This window comes from Dunckerocampus dactyliophorus, chromosome 5, assembly GCF_027744805.1.
Source record: "Dunckerocampus dactyliophorus isolate RoL2022-P2 chromosome 5, RoL_Ddac_1.1, whole genome shotgun sequence".
Classification (NCBI taxonomy): Eukaryota; Metazoa; Chordata; class Actinopteri; order Syngnathiformes; family Syngnathidae; genus Dunckerocampus; species Dunckerocampus dactyliophorus.
In genome coordinates this window covers 19,176,711-19,198,307 of record NC_072823.1, presented here as the reverse complement: position 1 = coordinate 19,198,307, position 21,597 = coordinate 19,176,711, and the positions used below count along the sequence as shown (strand labels likewise).

The 21,597-nt window shown below is 42.6% G+C and overlaps 1 protein-coding gene across 1 annotated transcript in view; it reads left to right on the top strand.

Annotated features, from left to right (window-relative positions):
- Positions 1-285: 285 nt before the first annotated feature.
- slco3a1a (solute carrier organic anion transporter family member 3A1a) overlaps positions 286-21,597 on the top strand; it is a 41,166-nt gene continuing 19,854 nt past the window's right edge. The window contains exons 1-2 of the mRNA XM_054777411.1: positions 286-929; positions 8,042-8,498. Coding sequence (XP_054633386.1) covers positions 768-929; positions 8,042-8,498 — 619 coding nt within the window. The 5' untranslated portion in view covers positions 286-767. The remainder of the gene's footprint in view (positions 930-8,041; positions 8,499-21,597) is intronic.

The window sequence follows — 21,597 nt, the reverse complement described above, 5'->3', positions numbered from 1 at the left end:
GGAAAAGTTGTATTTTTTTCAAGAAAAAATATTTAACATGACATAATTCATGTTTGTATGAATCATGCTGTATATTTTGGAGAAAAAAAATACTTTTTATCAAGAAAAAAGCTGCATATTTTGGAGAAAAAGTTTTCAATAGCTTGTAAATTAAATCCTTTGACATTTACTTTCAGAATTGCCTTCTGGTGACGTAACAATCACGTGATGTGTCCTGACGTCCCATTAAACGTATACGTCATAGTCAAACTTTTTTTTTTTTTACTTTTAGTCGTTGCTCTCATTAAACCATGTCCTTACTTTGTCTCTGGGACCCCCAACATTGAGCTCCCGCTTCCCCGCGCCTCAGGACCCACGCATGAGCGTCCAAGGGGGCGGAGAGACATCAGAGTCCAAGAGGAGGCAAGCTAGTCAAACAGAGGAGTTGACACCGAGAGCTGAGCCTCCACGGCGGAGGACACTTCCCTCACTGCGGCGCTGTACGCGCCTCCTGGGGATTCTTTACGCACTCATGGTCGTCTTGTGGCAACCTCCGGGAGCTCAAGCGCGGTGACGACGACGACGTGGAGGAAGAGGAAGAGGAAGAAGAAGAAGAACGATGTTTAGGTGCAGTCGCAGAGGAGTTCGGACTTAGCTTCCTCAAGTGACTTTGGAGCGATACAAGCCAAGGGAGTTTCGGATGTAATAGCCTTGAACGAGTTACTTTTGGCCGGCTACCTCTCCCTTGTGTTCCTCGCTCTGCTGAGCCGGAGGAAGGTGAGGTGGGCATGCAGGTGAAGAAGCACCGGGAAGTGTCGCACCGGAGCGGCGGGGACATCCTGGAAGTGGACGTCCCCCATAAAAAGACCTCCTGCTTCTCGAATATCAAGATATTCCTAATTTCGGAATGTGCGCTCATGTTGGCACAAGGCACCGTGGGAGCATACCTGGTGAGTGGGGTAGCTCTGGTCCCACTGCACGCCTGGTGCCTGAGGGGCTCCACAGCATTGTTTAGTGACATGGATGAGGGTACAGTAAAAGGTAGAATACTCCCATAGGGTATATTGTCGGACTCTAAGGTGTCTTTTTGTACCTTTTTATCGTATTGTATACAAAAGTAGTACCACCCCAGTGAAATACCCTAAAATACCCTAAAGCAGGGGTTTCCAACATGTAGCTCGTGACCAACCGATAGCTCGCCCCCTGGTCATCAAAGGGTCAAAAAATTATCTACATGAAGTACTATTTTCACAATGAATGATGCAAATTGCAGATAAGTAAGTGAAAGATGTTGATTATCAGTTTTTAGATGGGAGCTATAAGATACCGTTATCAAAACATTGACATCTCCAAGTTAGGCGTGTGAAATTGGTGCCTATTATAAACAATACAGCACAAGTGGCACCCGGCTTTTTTATTTTGGCTGACATATTCAAAAAAGGTCAGAAACCTCTGACAGCTACAAGCTTTGGATTGATTCTGCTTTCCTATCTGTTATAATCACTGATAAGAGTTGGCTGAATTCTTTCATGAAACGGCCTGACTAATCAGTGACCTTAAAGCTTCCAAGATTAACAGTCTTTTTAGGAAGCCAGATTTTTGTTTACTATTATTGATTGTACCCTGTAATGTCATTCAAGGTCACATACAGTATTGTCATAACCCTGGCATCCACTTCTATACCTTAACAGTGTTTATTAAAACATAAAACATTGATTGATTACATTGACTAAAACACTGCAAAAATATAGCTTTAGTGAGACTCCAGCAGTGAATGCCTCCTTTAAGTATCGTTTACTCTAAAAAGGGCTGTTTCCTGAGCTAAACTTTAAACAGTGCTGTCATGTTTCCAGTGAAGAGTGCACTGTCTCCTGTTGGTACGCTCACAGGAAGAAAAAAAAACTGCTTTAAGCATGCAGTATAACAGCTTGTCAATGTTGCATTGCCACAAATGAGCATAGAGTAGGTAAAAAAAATGATATAGTTTTGAGAGAAAAAAACATTTATAAAGTCTCTTCTGGAATTTGTTTGTTTTTAAGAAAAAGGCTTATTTTCAAGAAAAACATGGGATAAGAAATGCTTTAAAGATGCATTACTGTCCTGTAAATAGTGTAGATTTTACCTCAAATTTGAACAAATGAACTCTGACTGAACTTTTACTATTTCTGAAACCTACAATACCTTTTATAATGTTATAAAAGAGGCTTCAGGTTAGACACCTGTTCAAACATAAACATGGAACAATTACTTGGACAAACACCATAGCTTGACCCTCTGTGGCTATAGCGTTTGTCACTACTGTAAACCGAACATGCAAAAAGTCCTCCTACCTCTGTATGAGTTCCAAACTAATTGGATGATGGCAGCAACCCAGCTATCCCAACCCTTGTTTTGGGCGATCCGATAATTAGCACAAGACACTTAACACATTGCGAATGAACACGCAGTCAAATGTTGCAGGAGTGCACTTGAAGTAAGAGTTTTTTGTAAGCTAAAATTAGAAATTTAGCTTAAATACCATATTTCATCTAATCAAAGGCGACCCAGTAAAAACTGACCTGACCATTTTGGGTCCTGTCTCGAAGTTTGCTCAACCATGCATTAAAGCAGTGGTTCTAAATCATTTCCTGCCATGCCCAACTAGGGTACAGAAATTATTTCGCGCCCCCTCTGATTTGAGATATTATGAATAACCTGCAATATTAATTCATTTATCTGTACAAACCACTGTATGATATTGATATGATATTTCCCAAGCACGAATAAAGACACTAAAAACACCTCACTGACACCCCCACCCCCGTAACACAATATTTGAGAAGCACTGTATTATACCAATGGTGGTCTAGTGGTTAGCATGTTGGCCACATGTTGTGTGTGCGTGGGTTTTCTCCAGGTACTCCGGTTTCCTCCCACATTCCAAAAACATGCATGTTATGTTAATTGGCGACTCTAAATTGTCCATAGGTATGAATGTGACTGTGAATGGTTGTTTGTTGTTGTTATGTAGCCTGCGATTGGCTGGCGACCAGTCCAGGGTGTACTCCGCCTGTCGCCCAAAGCCAGCTGCGATAGGCTCCAGCATACCCCGGCGACCCTAATGAGGAGAAGCGGTATAGAAAATGGATGGATGGGTGGCTGTATTATAGCAACCGTAGAGAGTGTAACCTCTATAATTTTACCATAGTAAAGTCTTCTAGGTGACACATTACTTGGGTTATAACATTAATAAGGCTAGTTGTTGAATATTTCAGTGGAATTTTTTACCTAATTTAAGACTGACAAGTACAATTTTACAAAACCAAAATGACACACTATTGAATGTATGAGTAGATGTGCACGTTATTCAGAATTCCATGGTGCTACACTACAGAAATCAAAGATTAAATCAGAGGAAATCGAGGTAAAAAGTACTTATTTTTGACATGTAAGACATCTTATTTTGTAGCAGGCGCTCTCTTTGTTAGACTAATTTGCTTATCTTAAATAATTTGCCAAGAAATCTGAGCTTTACTATTCCAAAAGCAAAATGATCTGTCAATAGAACAAACAGCATTGCCAAAACAGCAGAAACATGTAAAATGGCATGTTGCTCAAAAGGCTTGAAACAAGCAAAATGGTGTTTTGGCAGATTTGTTAATTTTGACTAATATATTATATGTTAGTACATATTACCATACTTAAGATGAGCAGCGAAACGAATATGTGCACTGTCTTCAAATATGATGGTAAAAAGTTTATTTACGCAAGTTTATTTATAAAAAAATGTATACGGCAATTCTTGTTTGAGCCATAACATAACAAAATTTCAGTTTATAAACTTCCATTTAAGCACTTTTGTTTCAGTGTCTACTTGTTGAAGCAAAGTCCCTGACCATGGAATGCTTTGTCCCCTTGTTGGTCTCTGAGGCAATGGGTTGTCACACAACTGGGTGAAGTTTATTTTGTTGCCGTGCAACATCTTAAACATTTTCCCCCAGTTTGAGTGGTGAGGTTGACAAAATGTAGCTGCCGTAGTCTCTCCGTAATATGTAATCCACTTTTTTTTTTTTACCCTCCCTATGTAATTTATGTTGGTTCCTGGAAGGCTGTCTGGTCTATGTCAAGAGTAGAAGTGCACTAGCATGTTGAACCTGTCGAAGGAATTCATGCATAGTGTTTCCAGTGCTGAGCTGAGAGCTGCTGAAGCTGTCAATCACACACATTACCTGCTTAGGCCTTCTTCCTTAATGGGGTGAGATGTGGTGTGACGAGATGATGGCATCCTCAGCTGCACTAAAGCTGTCGTGTCAACAGGTTGCTCCTCAGTCTTGGCATCATGTCTAAGAACAGGATGAGACGTTGCCCTTTCTAGATCCAAGCCAGTCAGCCACCTGTTAATGCAGCCTTATTCAATGCGAGAAAGCGATGCCCAGGGGGGAAGGGACGTCGCAGCCTGTTCGGCTGGTTTTCTGCTGACATGTGCTGCTCCCACCGATCAGCCTCCCCGCGTCGTGATGTGTTACGAAGGAGATGCCACTTTTGTGGTCGCAGCAGTAGCAAGAACAACCTGTTGTCAATTCTGCTTCCTCAAGGTCACAGTGGAGAACTTCTTTTATAACTCGCGTGGCACCTCCACCACGTTGTCGCATTGTGCTTGTCAATGTCATTTTCTTTGTATATTGCTGCCTTTTCTACCGTTAATTCCGGTTTATAAACTGCAGCGGTGTACAAGCCGCAACCACTAAATTTAGAAGAAAAAACAGATTTGTTCTTACTGTATACCTGTATAGCCTGCATCGGGGTATAAGCCGCACGTGTCCACATGATAAAATGGCATATTGTGGTGCGCGTGAGTCCGTGAGGAACAGTCAGCTCTGTATTTGACAAGATCCAATCATGAGCTTAAAAAAAACGTCACGACAAGCTCGTGAACACATTGGAAAACTCATCACATGGCAACTCAACAATCAAACGTATACCTTTAGAAATATAGAAACATGTATCGGTACGATTTCAATACATATATATGAATATATAAGTTTGCCCAGAGGAGCCGGAGCCCAAAGCCCAGAGGGAATCTGACGTCATTGCCCAATGAATGTGCTGCTCAGACGCAGTGCCTTATGGGAAAACCTTACAAAAAAATTAATCCATATTGGGACATGTTTGTATATTTGTGTATACACCTTTTGAGCGTTAAGTTGCTGTGTGATTAATTTAGTGTTAATATTGTTCTTTGAAAGACGACACTGTGAGTCAGACTGTTATTTTGTTATACTTGTATATATAATTACCTTATTACAATAGTGCCATTAATTTTTTCAGCCTTCATCTTAGCGTACTTTCCTGCAACAAAACAAGACTGAATTGAATTTCTTACTCTCTCACAATCACACACACAGGCTTCTACAACGGACTGTTTCCACATTGATAATACCAACAGCATTGTTTCAAGTTATTAACAGACATATCATGAGGTATTACGAGCTAGCAAAGCTGCCGTTTGTGTTTACTCCGCTCTTAACGTTACGTTATTGTAGTAGTCGTGAGGTGTAGGGTTTTGCACACACACTATTCTCCACATTGCATACATTCTCCCCATTGGTAATACATCGTCTGCTGAGCCTTTAGAGCCAGACCGGCGAACTAATGTTATGGTACGCTAGCCAGCCTCCATCTTGGCGTGCTTCCCTCAAAGACAACAAGTGAATTGATTTTTTACGCACGCTCTCTCTCTCTCAATCACACACATGCTTTTACTATCACGGACTGTTTGAGTGTTGGCATTATCAGCAGCCTACTTCACAGACATGTCGGGAGGTACTACGAGATAGCAGAGCTGCCGCTAATGTTTGCTCCGCTCTTACGTTATTCTGCTGCTCACTGTAACATTAGTAGTAGTTGTGAGATGTAGAGCACTGGGATATTTATTACAATTTCGAGAGAGTTTTCTGCGTTTACCTTGACATTTGTTTGCTCTCAGGACGTTGGTCACACGAGAAAACTGCCCTTCCCTGACGACAGCGTCCGCTTCAGATTGGCTCTGCCACTAACGTGTGCTGTGGCTTGCTTAACCAATCAGATGGCGCCGTGGGTGGAGCAATGCTCGAGACAGAAGTCGTAGCCGGCAGGAGAGAGAGAGAGGCGCGGCTGCATCTGAGCCGAAATAACCCAGTTTTAAATTGATTTCTTGATATCGGCCCGTCGGATTTAAGTAAAGGCTGATATACGTAAAAATTATGTAAAAAAAATATTGACCCCCATTATCGGCCCGGCCGATAATCCGTCAATCAGTAAGTAGTAGTTCTGAAGTAAAGGAGATGACAGTCTTACTATAAATTAGCTGCATCGCTGTATAAGCCGCAGGGTTCCAAGTTTAAGAAAAAAGTAGCGGCTTATACCCCGGAATTTAAGGTACATATTTATTTGCCCATGTCCGTTTTTTTCCCTAAACTACTTTTTTCAGGCTTTTGATGAACTAAAATATTTGTACGTCTGGGGATTACTGTGCCAAATTTCAGCTGTTGCCTTGGCTATCAACAAACTAAGTTGTACAAATAGCTGCAGATGTTGCCTAAATGTTTTATTTATGTTAGCGATGGGGCTGATCTGATCCAGTGTTGGTATCTGGGCAGATTTCCCATCCATGAGCCACATCTGTGCTTTAATGCTGTCAGCAATCATAGCTAGAAGAATATCAGCAAACAGAACTGTCAGAACTGAAGCAGCGAATGTGTCAGGCTGAGCGCTTGTGTATGTTTGTATGCGACAGATGTCCAAATTCAGCTATTAGGATCGGATCGGAAGTGGAAAAAATGTGGATTGGTGTGTAATTTCCATCTCAATGGTACCTGACATTTTTTTGTTGTGTAATTTGTAATTCCACAGAAATTCAATAAATCCAAAGGAGAAATGCCTCAAGTTGCAAAATAAAACATTAGCGGTCGGGCCATCATCATGTAAAAAAGTCACGGAAGCACGCAGGTGACTACTAACGTTTGGCGCCAGCACTAGCCACTATTATTACTTTTCGAGTATTTTATTATTTTATTGGTTAAATAACACAACTATTATTATACCCTTGTCATTCAAAATTTAAATAAAGAGTGATTTAATGTATCCATTTTACAATACGGTACTTGTTTACAATTGTATGGTACAGCTTGACTCTGGAATAGATCAGTTGTATTTACATTTTTCCATGTTTCCGACAGGAAAATATATTCAAAATCGAAACAAATTGTAGCTCAAGCGTCATGTTTACCTCAGATGTTCTCCAGTACATTTATACCACGAAAAGAATGCGAAAGGATCTTAAACTCAATTTAAGTCAAGCTAATTTAATCAACTCCTTTACAACGCTGATTTGCAGCCACCCGCATTTGGCTCTATAAAGGAACCATCCATCCATTTTAATCCTATTCGAGGTCACGTTGGAGGTCATTTCTACATTTAAACAACTTCTACTCCGCTACAAAATAACCATGCACATTACATCAGAACAGTGGAAAAATGTTCCAACAGTAAAACCACAAGTTTGGATGAGCCACTGGGAGAATGGAAAAATCCTGATTCCAGTCCCAGGGACAGTTTGGGAGTGATTTGAAAATAGCCTGAGAAACGTTTTGGTGTGTCAGTGGTTCACACGGTACAGACACACACACACACACACGCATGTGCACATGCAAACACACACACGCACACACACAAAAGTAAAACCCACCTCATTTAACTTGACACAAAGTGATTGTGAGGCTTTACTGTGGAATGTCATGAAGTTTTTGATGGTGTGATTGGCTGGTGTGTAGATGCCAGCTGGTGGAAGGCTTGAGATGAGTTGTTCCTCGCTTCTAAGCCATGGAAATAAAAAGTATGACTGGCCAGCTAATGGGAAACAAGCCTGTTGGCAGCGATGCACCAGTGTGGAACAACTGATCTGCTTGTTATTCATGGTAGTCCAATGGAAAAGCTGCGTGACTGATTATGAAAGCAGGGGCCAACGTGGCAATGTTTGTTTTGATTACTATGGGGAATTCCACAGTATTGCTTGGTCATTCTTACTGTCTCCTGTTGTTCGCAGGTGAGTGTGCTCACCACCCTGGAGCGTCGCTTCAACCTGCAAAGTGCCGACGTCGGCGTGATCGCCAGCAGTTTCGAAATCGGCAACCTAGCACTCATCCTGTTTGTCAGCTACTTTGGGGCCAAAGCTCACCGGCCCCGTCTTATCGGCTGTGGGGGCATCGTCATGGCACTGGGTGCCCTCCTCTCTGCACTCCCCGAGTTTCTCACAAACCCGTACGAGATAGGGGACACGCGACGGACTAATGTGGGGCGGGACATGTGCTCCAACAGGAGCCAGGATGCCCAGTTGGCGGAGAAGGACACTGCGTGCGCCAACAGGGCCAACACCAACATGATGTACCTGCTGCTGATCGGGGCTCAGGTGTTGCTGGGCATCGGAGCCACGCCTGTGCAGCCCCTGGGGGTGTCTTACATTGATGATCATGTCAAGAAGAAAGACTCTTCTCTCTACATAGGTAAGCCAGATCTCCAATCATTAGTTCCAAAATGCCGTTGTAACAAAAGGAAGTGCCCCTGCTCGTGAACACACAAAGCCATCAGGTGCAATGTTTACATAGTTTGAGTCAACACTCTATTTACAAGCTATTTACATAATGACTACCGAGCATGGGCCTGTCCTTGTGAGTACCAGGTGAGCAGATTTTTAATCTTCCTAACAGCCGTTTGAGCGGCGTCAGAGGCCAGGTGCGTTTCGATGGGTTAAATGTCTTTGCTTCGCCTGAGCACACACGCCCCTCCCCTCTCTACAAGGCAAGATGCTGCTGATGCGGCTCTTCAAAAGGAGCATTCCAAGTGCTGGCAGTGCAAATTTTCTAATGTACAATGGCCGGTTAGGGATGCATAGCTGCTATGGTGTTGATTTTTGTTCATATAAAAAATAAAAAAGGTAGCTTAAACTTATAAGCAGCTTTTTCATCTTTTGCAAGAGACTGCATCTCGTCAGGACATGATGGAATGTTTGTTTTCTATGACATTGTGTCTGATTTAGCCTGGAAGGACTTGGCTTGGGGACTATGAAAAATACTAAACACCCTTGAGCTTCCCTTCTCACTGCTGTGCAATTCATGTGGAACCGGATGCATAGTTGTAAATGACTACAATATACACTGTAAAGGTGTTCCACAAAATAGTCAGGGTTCCAGTAATACAGTTTCTATTGATTTGATGATTTGAAAAATGCTGTGCATGGTAATGAAATATTGTTGTTATTGTCACTTTCACATGGGCAAATCAGTTACGAGTGAGGTAGTATTTCTAGTACCTGGTCAGTTAACTGCCATACTGTCTAGAGCAGGGGTCGGCAACCTTTACCATCAAAAGAGACATTTTGCCTCCCTTTTCTGTAAAAAAAAAAAAAAAAAAAAAAAAAAAATAGTCAGGAGCCACGAAACATTACACAACTTATGAACTTGTTACAACCACAAAATTAATCAAACAGAAGTGCGCCTACATTTGTAGGCCTACTCTGAAACCATTTAAACACTTTACTCTGTAAGTCCTACTGAGTGGTTCCCATATTTGTGTAAAATAAATAAATGTAGCCAGCTTTAAGATTAAAAAAAAGTCCTTGACTGACTTTGTAAAGAGAGCCATTCTTTCATTTTCTCAATAATTTCCTGTTTATTTTTTTAATTCGGAGAATAGATGCGTTGATATTTTTATGAACCATTCTTTCATGTATTCTCCATCTGTGAATGGCTTCCCATCTCATTTCTTGCTAAATCTGCCGACTTTCCAAACCCTCTTGGTGTCTTATTTTCTCAAAAGCGACTGCCGACAAATGCAAAGACTTCTCCTGACGTAGCTGCGAGATTTTTCTGGTATTTGGAGACGTGAAAGCGAAAGCACATATTGTTCTGAGCAGTGACTGCACAGTCAGCTGCAGCAGCACACTATCTGCCTCTCCTGGAGTCACCACCTCGGCGATTAGCGTGTCACAGGCTCCGAGCACGTAGGTACAGCGCACTTCTAGTTATAAAACATATTTCTATGCTCATGTTAAATTGATTTATTTTACTGCGCTGTAACTTGGTTCAGACTCAACTCAAAACTCCCTCACCTTTTTTTTCTCCCACGCAGTGAGACTCACGGCATACACTAGCCTAGGTCCCCCTCTCTTGCTCATCCAATCAGCAGTCAGAACGCAGTCTAGATGCGTTCACAGACTGGCAGTGCGTCGGATATTTCACATTCTTTTCGAAAATGGACATATACCTTACTTCGGTATTGAAAAAAATCACTGCGAAGGGCGCCGCATCAAGGCGGCTGAAGAGTCGCATGCGGCTCCAGAGCCACGAGTTGCCGACCCCTGGTCTAGAGGTACTGGAGGTGATATAAGCCACTGCTGGTCACTCATTGGTTGAATAGATTAATGATTGCCATGTCATAGCATTTGAGGATGCACGGCTAAAAATGACAACAATAAACACACACCTTGTAACAGTGCCCCAGCTCTGGATGCTGGAGTATTATACTCCAGAGACTCCACTTTGCTGCAGTGGTCTGGTTTCTGCCTGTCCTCAATCTACTTTTGGATAAAACATTTCTTCAAGATTTAAATACAGGAGGTTTTTGTTCGCCTCCATTGTTATTGTTTACTATCATTTCACATTCTGACTGATGCATTCCATTCAAGCCAGGATAGTAGCATAAATGAGGTAACATAGCCTCGCCTCCCAAGCGCACATTACCATTACATAACTGTCACCTATAGCTCAAATGTGTGATGTTCGAACCGCGTTGTAGCAAGGGACAACTGTACCGTCGAGTTACACTGCATTAAAACAGTGTCTTCCTGTCTAGTGAAAAGTAAGCTTCAAAATAAAAGCATGGCAGTATTCACTTGGATTCTACCGTCGCAACTAACAACATGCACACGTTATTTATGTAATTTATGTTAGATTGTAATTTCGTTTAGATTGTTAGCCACGGGCAGAAAGATTTGTCATGGTAGTCAAGAAGACATAACGAAATTACCGCAGCAGCTCTGCCAGATGAGGGTCAAAACAGTAGAATCATTCATCAAATGATGTCATCAAACTGCCGTCGGTTCAAAAATCTTTATCGCCCTTGTGTCTCTGGAAAAATGCAAACAATGACTAGTTTTGGTTTCAATTTTGTCAACAACCAGTTATGTCCATCCGTCAGCCAGGCCGAGGGGCGTGGACACTGTAATGTCCGCTGTAATCTCATAACTTTATCTCAATTATATTAAGGGATACCATGTTTGGCATATGCTGAGATATCAAGTACTGTTAGAAACAAAAACAATGTGACTGTAATCCAAACTGTTTTGCTCTGTGCACCTGTGGTAGACATAGTGTAAAACAGTAAATTTTAACCAGGAATGAGAATCGCGTGTTTGACTGGCCTGTAATTTGCCAGATCAACCCTGACCCGGACTAGAAGAGATGTGTCGGCAAAGCTGTTTGTTATCGCTCTGCTGCAGAGACAATAAGAGCGTGAATGGATGCTGAATTAAAGCTACCCTTTCTGATAGCCGCAGCAGCAAGATGTGTGCCCACCTTTTGTCACTCTGATACAGATGTGACCTGCCAACAAAGGGGCAGCACTGTGCTCTGTAATCTCAAGGCCAAAGCTGATTTCCTAAATTACCCTTCGTCATGTTTGTTTGTCCTGTACATGATCTTGAACCTCACGCTTTGTTTGGGGTTAGAAAGGAGCCTTTAGAAATGCCAGAAAGGCCTTGACATTCTGGCACCCGGGGGGATGGGCGGGGGGTGTGATTTGTTTGCAGTTTACAGCAAGGAAGTGGACTGGGAGTGATTGGATTTTGGCAGGCGTTTGGTTCTGTCGTCCTTTGATAAGCTGCAGCGAGCTTTGCAGGGAAAACAAGCGGTGAGCAGCGGGGAACAATGTGGTATTGAGTCGCGCTCAGCTGATCGTCCTAATCCCTCTGCTGCAGGCATGTCATGTGGCCCCAGCTGCATGAATGGCAGAGATTGTCTGAAATTCTGCAAGATTGGCTCTCGTGTCCTGACAATTTGTTTGCATTATTCATCCGTTGATGTCTACACAGAAGATTTGCCTGTAGGTTTTGCATATGTCCTACAGACTCACATTTCACCCCAGTCCAAATTATGGATATACATTATACACTAAGTTTGGCTGTAAGGTATTGGTGGCTTTTCAAACAATAAAAGTAAAATCCATGCATCATCTGACTTACGCTATGTCTCTGCAGAGCATTTGAAAGGGATTTTAGGAGTGCTTTGAAAAAGCCATTGGAGGGAAATTAAAGAGGAAGAAGTACTTTGAATAGGAGAGCCGCGAGTTTAACCTCGCACGCGCTTTGCAGACACATGCACCACAGTGTGGAAAAAGAGTGTGCTTATTTACTGAGGCATTACAGTTTTACAAGAACCATCAATTCATGATACGTGGCTAGAAATGACACATGCACATGCTAACATTACATTGCTACTTACTGCAGTATTGTATTCCATAGTCTCCACTTCATTGCAGTGGCCCTCATTCTCTGTGAATAAAAGGTCTCCTTACCAATAGCCACAGTATAACATTACCTGTACATAGTAATGTTCTTACACTGGTGACAGTTTGACTCTGTAACATATTGTCAACTATCATCGTCAGTTATAGTCAACGACCTATGGTTTGCGCTTTCAATGCTTTGGAAGACATACCACAGATAATCAAAGACTTATGGGCAATTAGTTGCTATGTGGCCCTGCAAAGACTTTTTGTTTGATGGCGACCATGTTTTTCAACCAATCTTGCTGAAATTTTACATGTTTGACAAGATCTTGCCAGTCCCCTAAAGACATGTACCAAATTTTGTTTGAGTGGGTGTTTTGTAGAGTGCATTAAACTGTGTGAGAGATTTCAAGTCAATTCAACATTCGGTATGGAGGTCGATTTTGGGGTTTAATAACAGTGCCTACCTGAGGTGTATTTGTTAGAAAAATAGTAGCACAAGCAACACAGTCAAAGTGCATGTTTTGCAACATTATTACCTTTTTGTGTGCAGCTGTTCAGGTGTGGAAGAGTTACCTTACACAAACAAATACACACGGAACTCAATGGAAGACACTTTGTTCCGCTCCTCATGGCTGCTTTTCGAGAAGCTCATTGTCACCTAGCAATGTGTTGCCGGTAAAATTAGAGACTTGGGACTTAAAACACACAGGTGAAAATTGAAAGACTTGTACAGAGACACGTCCCCCCTTGTCGGGATATGGCAGCACAGGGAAAGCTGAGGCCTCAAGACAAACCATACTGTATAATTGCAGCGCGGCACAGGAATGCCAACCAGCTTGCCCTGTGCTGGTGGATGGGAGTGGGCTGGGGCGTGCATGCATACCACAGAGGCTTGTGAAAAACAACTCCTCCAGAGGCGTTGGAGCGTTCCTGCTTTTACGGTGTGTGCTGTGGCAGACAGTGCTGGTTAAACAATAGTAAATCAGGCTCCAGCACAGCGATTGCTTTTTACAGACTGATCTCGTCTGGCTCTCGCTTGGCTCTCGTCTGGCTCTCGTCTGTGTTGCCGTTTTTTCTTTTTTCAAGTTTCTTGTAAAATTACCTCAGCCTTTTCAAGAAAATTCTTTGAATACTTATCTCTTTTAGGGGTTTTACTTTATTTACCTCTTGTCTCTGTCTGAAGGGAATGACTATGACTTTACAGATTGCGTCAATAGGAGCTCCATTCCCACTGCTCTCTGACCTTTCAATGTCCACTGCTAATTTTGGCTCTTCCCACAGGACCTCCTCTGCTCCTCCCCCCCACTATATCTATATATCTATATCTATATGCTGTGTATATATGTATACTGTATACACTGTGAGTGTGGCTTGGCTTTACACAGCAATCGACCTCTGAAGCTTTTAAACAGCTGGGAAATCTTCATAAAACTATAATGTACAGTATGAAGAGCCTTATGGTATGGCACATTTGCAGGCTGATGTGATGATTAATTGATAAAGACAAATCAGTGCTTTTTATGTCAAAATGTGGGCACACTTTTTGCATTAAAGTAAATAAGGAATGTATGATCAAACACAGTGTTGGCCTTTCTTATGTGCAAGTAGTGTCACACAAGACTAAAAAGAAGTTAACCACTGTAAAATGTAAGAAATAATATGCTACCTAAACTTTGATAAGTGATGCTGGTAGGCCTGTCATGATAATTGCCAAATCAATTAATTGAATGATTAAAAAAAACAACTCCTCCCTGAGCTACCACCTTATCGTGGTGGAGTCCTGAGTTTGCGTGTCCTGATGAAGGAGGAGCTAAGTTGTTTTTATGCCCCTAGTAGGGTCAACCACGACAAACGGATACTAGGTGAGGGACCAGACAGAGTGGCTCAATAGATCCCTATGATGAAACAAACCATTGGACCACGTTTTCCCTTGATGCAGACGCGGGTCACCAGGGCCCCCCTCTGTAGCCAGGCCTGGAGGAGGGGCACGATGGCGAGCATCTGGTAGCCGGGCCTACACCCATGCGGCCCGGCCGGGCACAGCCCGGAGAGACGACATGGGTCCCCCCTCCAATGAGCTCAACACTCACGGGAGGGGCCAAAGGGCTCGGGTGCAGAGTGAGCCAAAGGCTGGGACCTTGGCAGTCCGATCCTCGGCTACAGAAGCTAGCTCTTGGGACATGGAATGTCACCTCTCTAGTAGGGAAAGAGCCTGAACTGGTGCATGAGGTTGAGAAGTTCCGGTTAGATATAGTCGGACTCACCTCAACGCACAGTAAGGGCTCGGGAACCAGTCCTCTCGAGGGGGGCTGGACTTGGTTTCACTCTGGCTCTTCCACTTTGCCAGCAGTGAGAGGCGCTGAGCAGGGGTGGCAATTCTTGTTGCGCCCCGGCTTGTTTCTTGTTAACTCGGTGAACGAGAGGGTAGTTTTCCTCTGCCTTCGGGTGTGGGGGACGGGTCCTGACTGTTGTTTGTGCTTATGCGCCAAACAGCAGTTCAGAATACCCATCCTTTTTGGAGTCCCCTTTTTGGAGTACTGGACAGTGCTCCCTCATGGGATTCCCTTGTTTTGCTGGGGGACTTCAACGCTCACGTTGGCAGCGACAGTGAGACCTGGAGAGGTGTGATTGGGAGGAACGGCCCCCCTGATCTGAACCCGAGCGGTGGCTCGGGCATCTGGTCAAGATGACTCCCGGACGCCTCCTTGGGGAGGTGTTTAAGGCAAATCCGACTGGTGGAAGGCGTCGGAGAAGACCCAGCACACGTTGGAGAGACTGTGTCTCTCAACTGGCCTGAGGATCCAGCGGGAAGACCTGGACGAAATGGCCGGGGAGATGAAAGTCTGGGCCTCCCTGCTTAGGCTGCTGCCCCCGCGACCCAATCTCAGATACACGTTAGAAGATGAATAGATGGGTGGATTAAAAAAAAAACTATGTCGATAATTTTGCCTGCCTCGATAAATTGATATGTGCATGCATGCTTGTTTGTTTTCCTCGTCTCTTTACCACACAGGCTGGATGATAAGAGGGTTCACTCTGCTTCTGTCTGTGCGTGTTGGTGTCCCAGTGGAATGAACGGAGAGAGTGAACCCTCCTCTCAGACATTCAGCCTCTTTGTCCCTGTGCGTGGAGGTGGGGCTACTTGCGAGTGGATACACAGAGTGCTAGCAGCAATTTAGCCTCGTTAGCCAACATACGCTAACACGAATGAAGGCACAGAAGCGATTGTTTCTAAGATGAATGCCACAGTCCCAGTGTGGGAGTATTTCAGTTTTAACCAGAATGAACAGGGTGAGTGCATGAACACAGACGAACCGATATGTCGCATTTGTTCAAAAGTAGCTTACTGAGGCGTTTGGTTGGCAAAGTAAATATACATGTGACATGTGTACGATTGCTTCATTGCAAAAGAAATGCAACCTTCAGCTCAGTGTTAGAAATGTTTGACAGAGGGTACGAAATGCCTGGGAGAATGTAAAAGTCACAAAAGCAAATTCCTGAACTGTACAACCGAGTGGAAGAAGATGTGTTGAAGTACATCAGAAACATTGCATTTCACTCTACCACCACAGATATGTAGTCCAGCTCAAATATGACCCCTACATTACTTGACCCCCTACATTACTTGAACGATGCACTACATAACTGCGTGTGTTTGTGGTTTTTATTGGAGGTTTTTTTTTCTTAACATTTTTTATTGTTTTTGGTTATAATTGTGATTTTTATTTAAGTGCAATTTTTGCTAAAAGAGACAGAGTCCATTTTATTTTCATTGAGGTTTGTTTAATTCATTATGTTTGTTTGTTTAATTTATTTAAAAGCTCTTGATATTGTAATATTTACAATATTAAATAGTCTTGAGAAATTAAAGTTTTTTGCTTTAGATACAATTGACTCTCATTATTATTTCTTATAAGTAATGAAAAAATTGTGTCAAAAAATGTCAATATATCGATTATCGACAATAATTTAGGACAATTATCGTCCAGAAAAATGTGTTGTTATGACAGGCCTAGATGCTGGAGTCTTATTTCTCTGATATTCTTCTCTTAACAGGTGTAGTCCCTCTTTGGCTGTAAACCACACCTTTTCAACAAATAACATACAAACACCACCACCGGCGAGCATATGTAACCACTAGTGGTCTCGTATACGCTTACAAAGCAGTCTCGGAGAAGCGACTGGCAGTTTGAGATCAATGTGTAGTTATGATACGTTCAATGATGGTTAACGCAAAAAAGAAAACAAAGGAAAAAGCTAATAGTAAAACTTTGCCAAATTGCTATCATTTGCTGACCACAAACATAGCTAATGTTTGTGTGTGTGTGTTACTTGGGGCGTGGCTTGCAACGGCAGGGCAGGGACAGGACAGGTTAATACGCTCATGTATGCACATTCAAAAGTTAGCGCCCCCGAGGAGTACCTTACCAAGTCGACAGCACCTTTTAACGCCGAGCATCTCAAAAGAGTCAGATAAAAAGCAAAACCCTTGCAATTAATCCTTCAATGCCCTGTGAACTGAGGTCTATATGCTGAGGTCCATTATTGCATAGCATGACACTTTTAGTATTGTATCAAACATACATGACTGTATTTGTGTTAGCTAACTCTTCTACTCCTGAACCGCTGCGCACAACAGGGTGAACACCCTACTCTACACCCCAGCTGTGTTTCTTGTGCTATTATTTTTCTGACAAATACACCACATGGTAGCGCTGTTATTAAATCCTAAAGTCTTATCCAAAAGTTCACACAGCTCAATATGCTGTAAAAAAAAAAGAAAAAAAAAAAAAACTTTAGGGTGTTTTGCCACAAGACCACAAAATTTGGTACACACGTTTCAGACAAACACGTGTGTAAGTGTAAAATATTAGCAAGATTGGTTGAAAAACATGGCCGCCATCAGGCAAAATATCTTTGCAAGGGCATGGGCAGGTCCTGGCAACTAATTGTCCATAAGTCAGTGATTATAAAAGTTTGAGGATATTTGTACTGTATTACATGTATGGTAAGTGAAATAAACAATCTTTTGACCAAGGTACGGCGCAAACTTGTAATGCTGATTGGGACTGTTGATTAGCTTTGTATGTCGTTCAAATACTAAGCTGAACCCAGTGGACATTTGCATGGCAGCTTGCTTTCTCAACTTTTGGCCATGCTTGTATGCAAAATATTAGTCAGTGCAGTAGTCGCAACGCCAAAGGCCTCTGGATGTTAATGCTTTCTGTCCTCTAGCTCACTTGTTTCCACAGATTAGCAGTTAACTATGAAGAAGCACAACAGGCCTTTGTTGTGCCTGCCTCTACCTGGAGAGTTAGTTTTTTTTTCTGCCAACTTGCTATTGAACATTTCTTCAAAGCTACGAATGAAAGCCTTTTTATGAAGATACATTTCACACAAGATAAATTTATCCCCAGGCATTGTTAGCAAAAGTGCATGGCGGTGGAGTCATTGACAAAAGGTCTCCGGAGACTTTTCATTATTCCCGCAGAAACACTTTGACTCCAAACAGTCACTGCAGTAGGGCGTTTATATAAGCTACTTAAACTCTGCACATGTTAATGTCATCTTGAAGGATTAGATCCTAAATGGGTTTTTCCGGGCCTTGCCATAAGCCGCATGCTGAGTTTGCCTAGCAACACACGCTGCTTTTGTCTCAAGACGGTGCTCGGTGGTGTGGCGGTAAGGGTCACCAGCTCGCCGCTGCATTGCATCGTTGCGTTAATGAACTACGCAGGTGGTTGACGCATGTTCGTCGTCCATGTGGCTGACTTCACGGTTTCAGAAGCCGCCCCAGTGGCTGTGTGAGTGTGCAGAGGGCAGCGAACATGAGATTATCTCATATCCAGCTGGTCAACAACATGCTGCCGTGGCCTGCAGGCTAATGAGTGATGATCACATCAAGTAAAGGAGTCAGACAGGATCTGAGCCCACGGCCCAGTGAACTTACACCGTTGCACACTCGCAGTTTGGAACCCATCCGGGAGATGTTTGTTTACGTCTGCATATGATGCGGATGACTCATTCGGGCTAAACTTATCGTCTTAAATGAACCCAGATGCACTTGAAAAGATGATGTCATCATCACTCATCGACCTCTGCTGTGTAGTAGCACCACGGGAACACGCTATCAGCCGTCAGCTAAATCACTCGTACTCCCGCCCGCCCTTCCCAGTGAGTCTGCTGTTTTTCTGGGATAGAATCACAGTGGTAGTGTAAATATGGTGCCTGGGTAGTTCGTAAGTCAACCTAATAATCAGCCCTTCTTGGGAATGTAAACAAAGTAGTTCTAATGTTAGCTTACTATATAATTAAACATGTATTGGTGCAATTACAGGAAATGAAAGTGGAAGAAAATATGGACTTGGTTCCTCTCTTTGCGGCTAAACGGCTTTCACTCTTCTGGGTAGACTTTCTACAAGATGAGTGAGTCTGGGGGAATTTTTCGGCAATTCATCCAGAAAAATATGTAAGGAACTTAAATGCACTGGAACACTCTCATGCTGGAAAACTGGTCCCACGAAGTTGGAAGCATAATGGATGAATTATTTTAAACTTAAGCTGTGAGAGTAAATATGTGATGAGGTCAAACATGATCCGCTAGTGGACTACCTTGTACAAACTTTGAAACAACAACAAAATACAGTAGTAAACCCGAGATAAGAAAATCCCACTTTCTTTAAAGACAAAATCAAAGACAAGAATATCCCAAATTAGTCTCATCATATTAGTAAAATCATATTTAACTCACACTATATGAATCATATTTATTTATTAGTTACATCAAATTTCCAAAACTCCTCCTCTGTTTGCTAACTTGCACAACCTTTGAGACAGTTTGAGTGAGGGAAGAAAAGCTCTGCCTCCCACCTGTTAGTTTGCATGTATAAACCTCTAGACCCCAAATATAAAACAATTTAAATCTTTTTAAGAATATTTTTTCTATATAGATGATATAAAAAAATATAGTCTCATATTTCAGTCAGGATAGTAATTTGTTTAATGGTCAGACTGTCGCCGTTATAAAACCTTTACTTTTTTAAATTAAAAAAAGTGCACACAACAAATACCTCTACTGTAAAAGTTTACATCAGTGAAACTTTGCCTTTGAAAACAAGTAACAGTAGCAGCCAGCGGCAAGTTCTGGTGGCTCACTAATTTTGACTTTGGTTTATCTTTTCTACCTTCAATCTTTATGACGGTCATTCATCCACATGTCCAGCTTGCAACAGTCATGATGATGATGATGATGATGGTTTTTGTGTGACTTTTGAAGCCCATATTTTGGTCGAATTCCATATTGTACCACCTTCGTACAATATTATATTATTAATACATAACTATAGATGAGTTTCTACTTTTAGAAACTCCCACAGTTTGGAGTTAAGGTAAGTCTGTGGTGTAGCACCACACTCTTGACTTCAATCACTATACCCCCAGTGAGCTTGACCTTGAAGTTTCACTGGCTTTCACTACTTCCAGATATTTCCATGATTTTGTTATCCCTATCGTGCTGCCTTTGCAGCAGCTGGTAACAGCAAGGGTCCTTCCGGGTGGCATCCTACAGCATGGTGCCAAGTATTTGGGCCAAAAACATGATTGTGGCACCTTTCTTCTCCACCAGTAAACCTCTGCCACCGTGCAGCTTTCTCAAGGCAATCTAGGTCAGGCTGTGACACTGCTGATTAAAACAGGATTTTTGTCATCCATTGGGGGGAGGAGGACCATGTGGATAAGAGGTGGGAGGCTCATAAGCACTGCAGCATCAGCAAACCATCGCCTCACAATCAGACGTTGGATTGAGATGCTCAGTTCTTTTACGTTGCTAATAGCTACCACTACGCTTGAAAACCACTCAAGAGTTTAGGAATCATGAAAGCAGCTTCGGTCTAAGACTCACTGCACACGCAGCGATTCATTTCCCAGAATTTAAGCAGCCGACCTTGCACAAGGACTTTGTTGCTTTGGAAGTAGGGATCCACGCTGCGCTTGGTGGCTTTAACCGCAAATCCCAAGCCCCATTGAGTGAGTGGTGCGTAAGTGGTCGCTGCGTGGATTACTCGGGCGCATGTTCAGTGTAAGATGTTCATATTACTGCTGCTAGTGTGGAGGGTGCGGAAGGCACGTAATTAAATGCACTCTGATCAATATCTGGGTGGTTATTTTAATGATCTCAATAGGTTGCTGGACAAATAGACGAGAGGCTGTTTGTGTTTGGTAACTAAACAAGTCATATTTTTAAAAAAAAAGCAATAAAGCTATGTTTTTGGCTATATATAGAATGAATTACGGGGTATAGCCAAGACAATACATTGTAGAATCTGAATATAAGATGACCCCTTTTTTTCAGACAAAGAAAAAAATGCTGTTTTATATTCTGCTCAACACCGTCATCATTATGAAAATTGTTCCACGCCACCTACAGGACACGGGGTACATGAATAGAAATGACAAGAATATACACACATGCTAACATTAGCTTATCCTGTTGCTGCAATATTATGTTCCACAGTCTCCACTTTGCCGCACGGGCTTGGTTGCCTTTGCTGCCGTCAGTCTCCCTCAATGGTGGAAACTGGTATTACATCAATCATAAGTTAGTATGCAAGGTAAGGTAGTATGCAATCCAGGCTTTCCCATACGTTCATTTATTTGTGGCGACACCGCCTCGTCTACCGCTGCATAAAACCCACACCCAAACAACACTCATAAGTCAATGACTTCATGTTATGAGGGAATGTCGCACATTTCTTCCGATGCAAAACAAATAGCTCAGTTTTACCTGTGAGTCAGGCGATGACGACAAGAACAAGCATGGTTGTCATAAATTAAAGAAAGCGAACTGAAGCCTGCAACACTGAGGGAGGGAAAGGAAAAGGAAAAACTCCCTTGCAGAAGAAACTGCAAACAGAACCCAGACATTGTATCCTACATTTATTCATTTTGGGCTTAATCTGTAGGTTACCTCACAATGAGACACAAACAGTGTTCTATGACAGAAAATACAGCACAGTACACTTGGTGTCTTCTCCATCCTGATAATTAGTCCACACTACTTGCTGAAGCACTTGCTAACTGTCCCAACCCTCCCTGTGT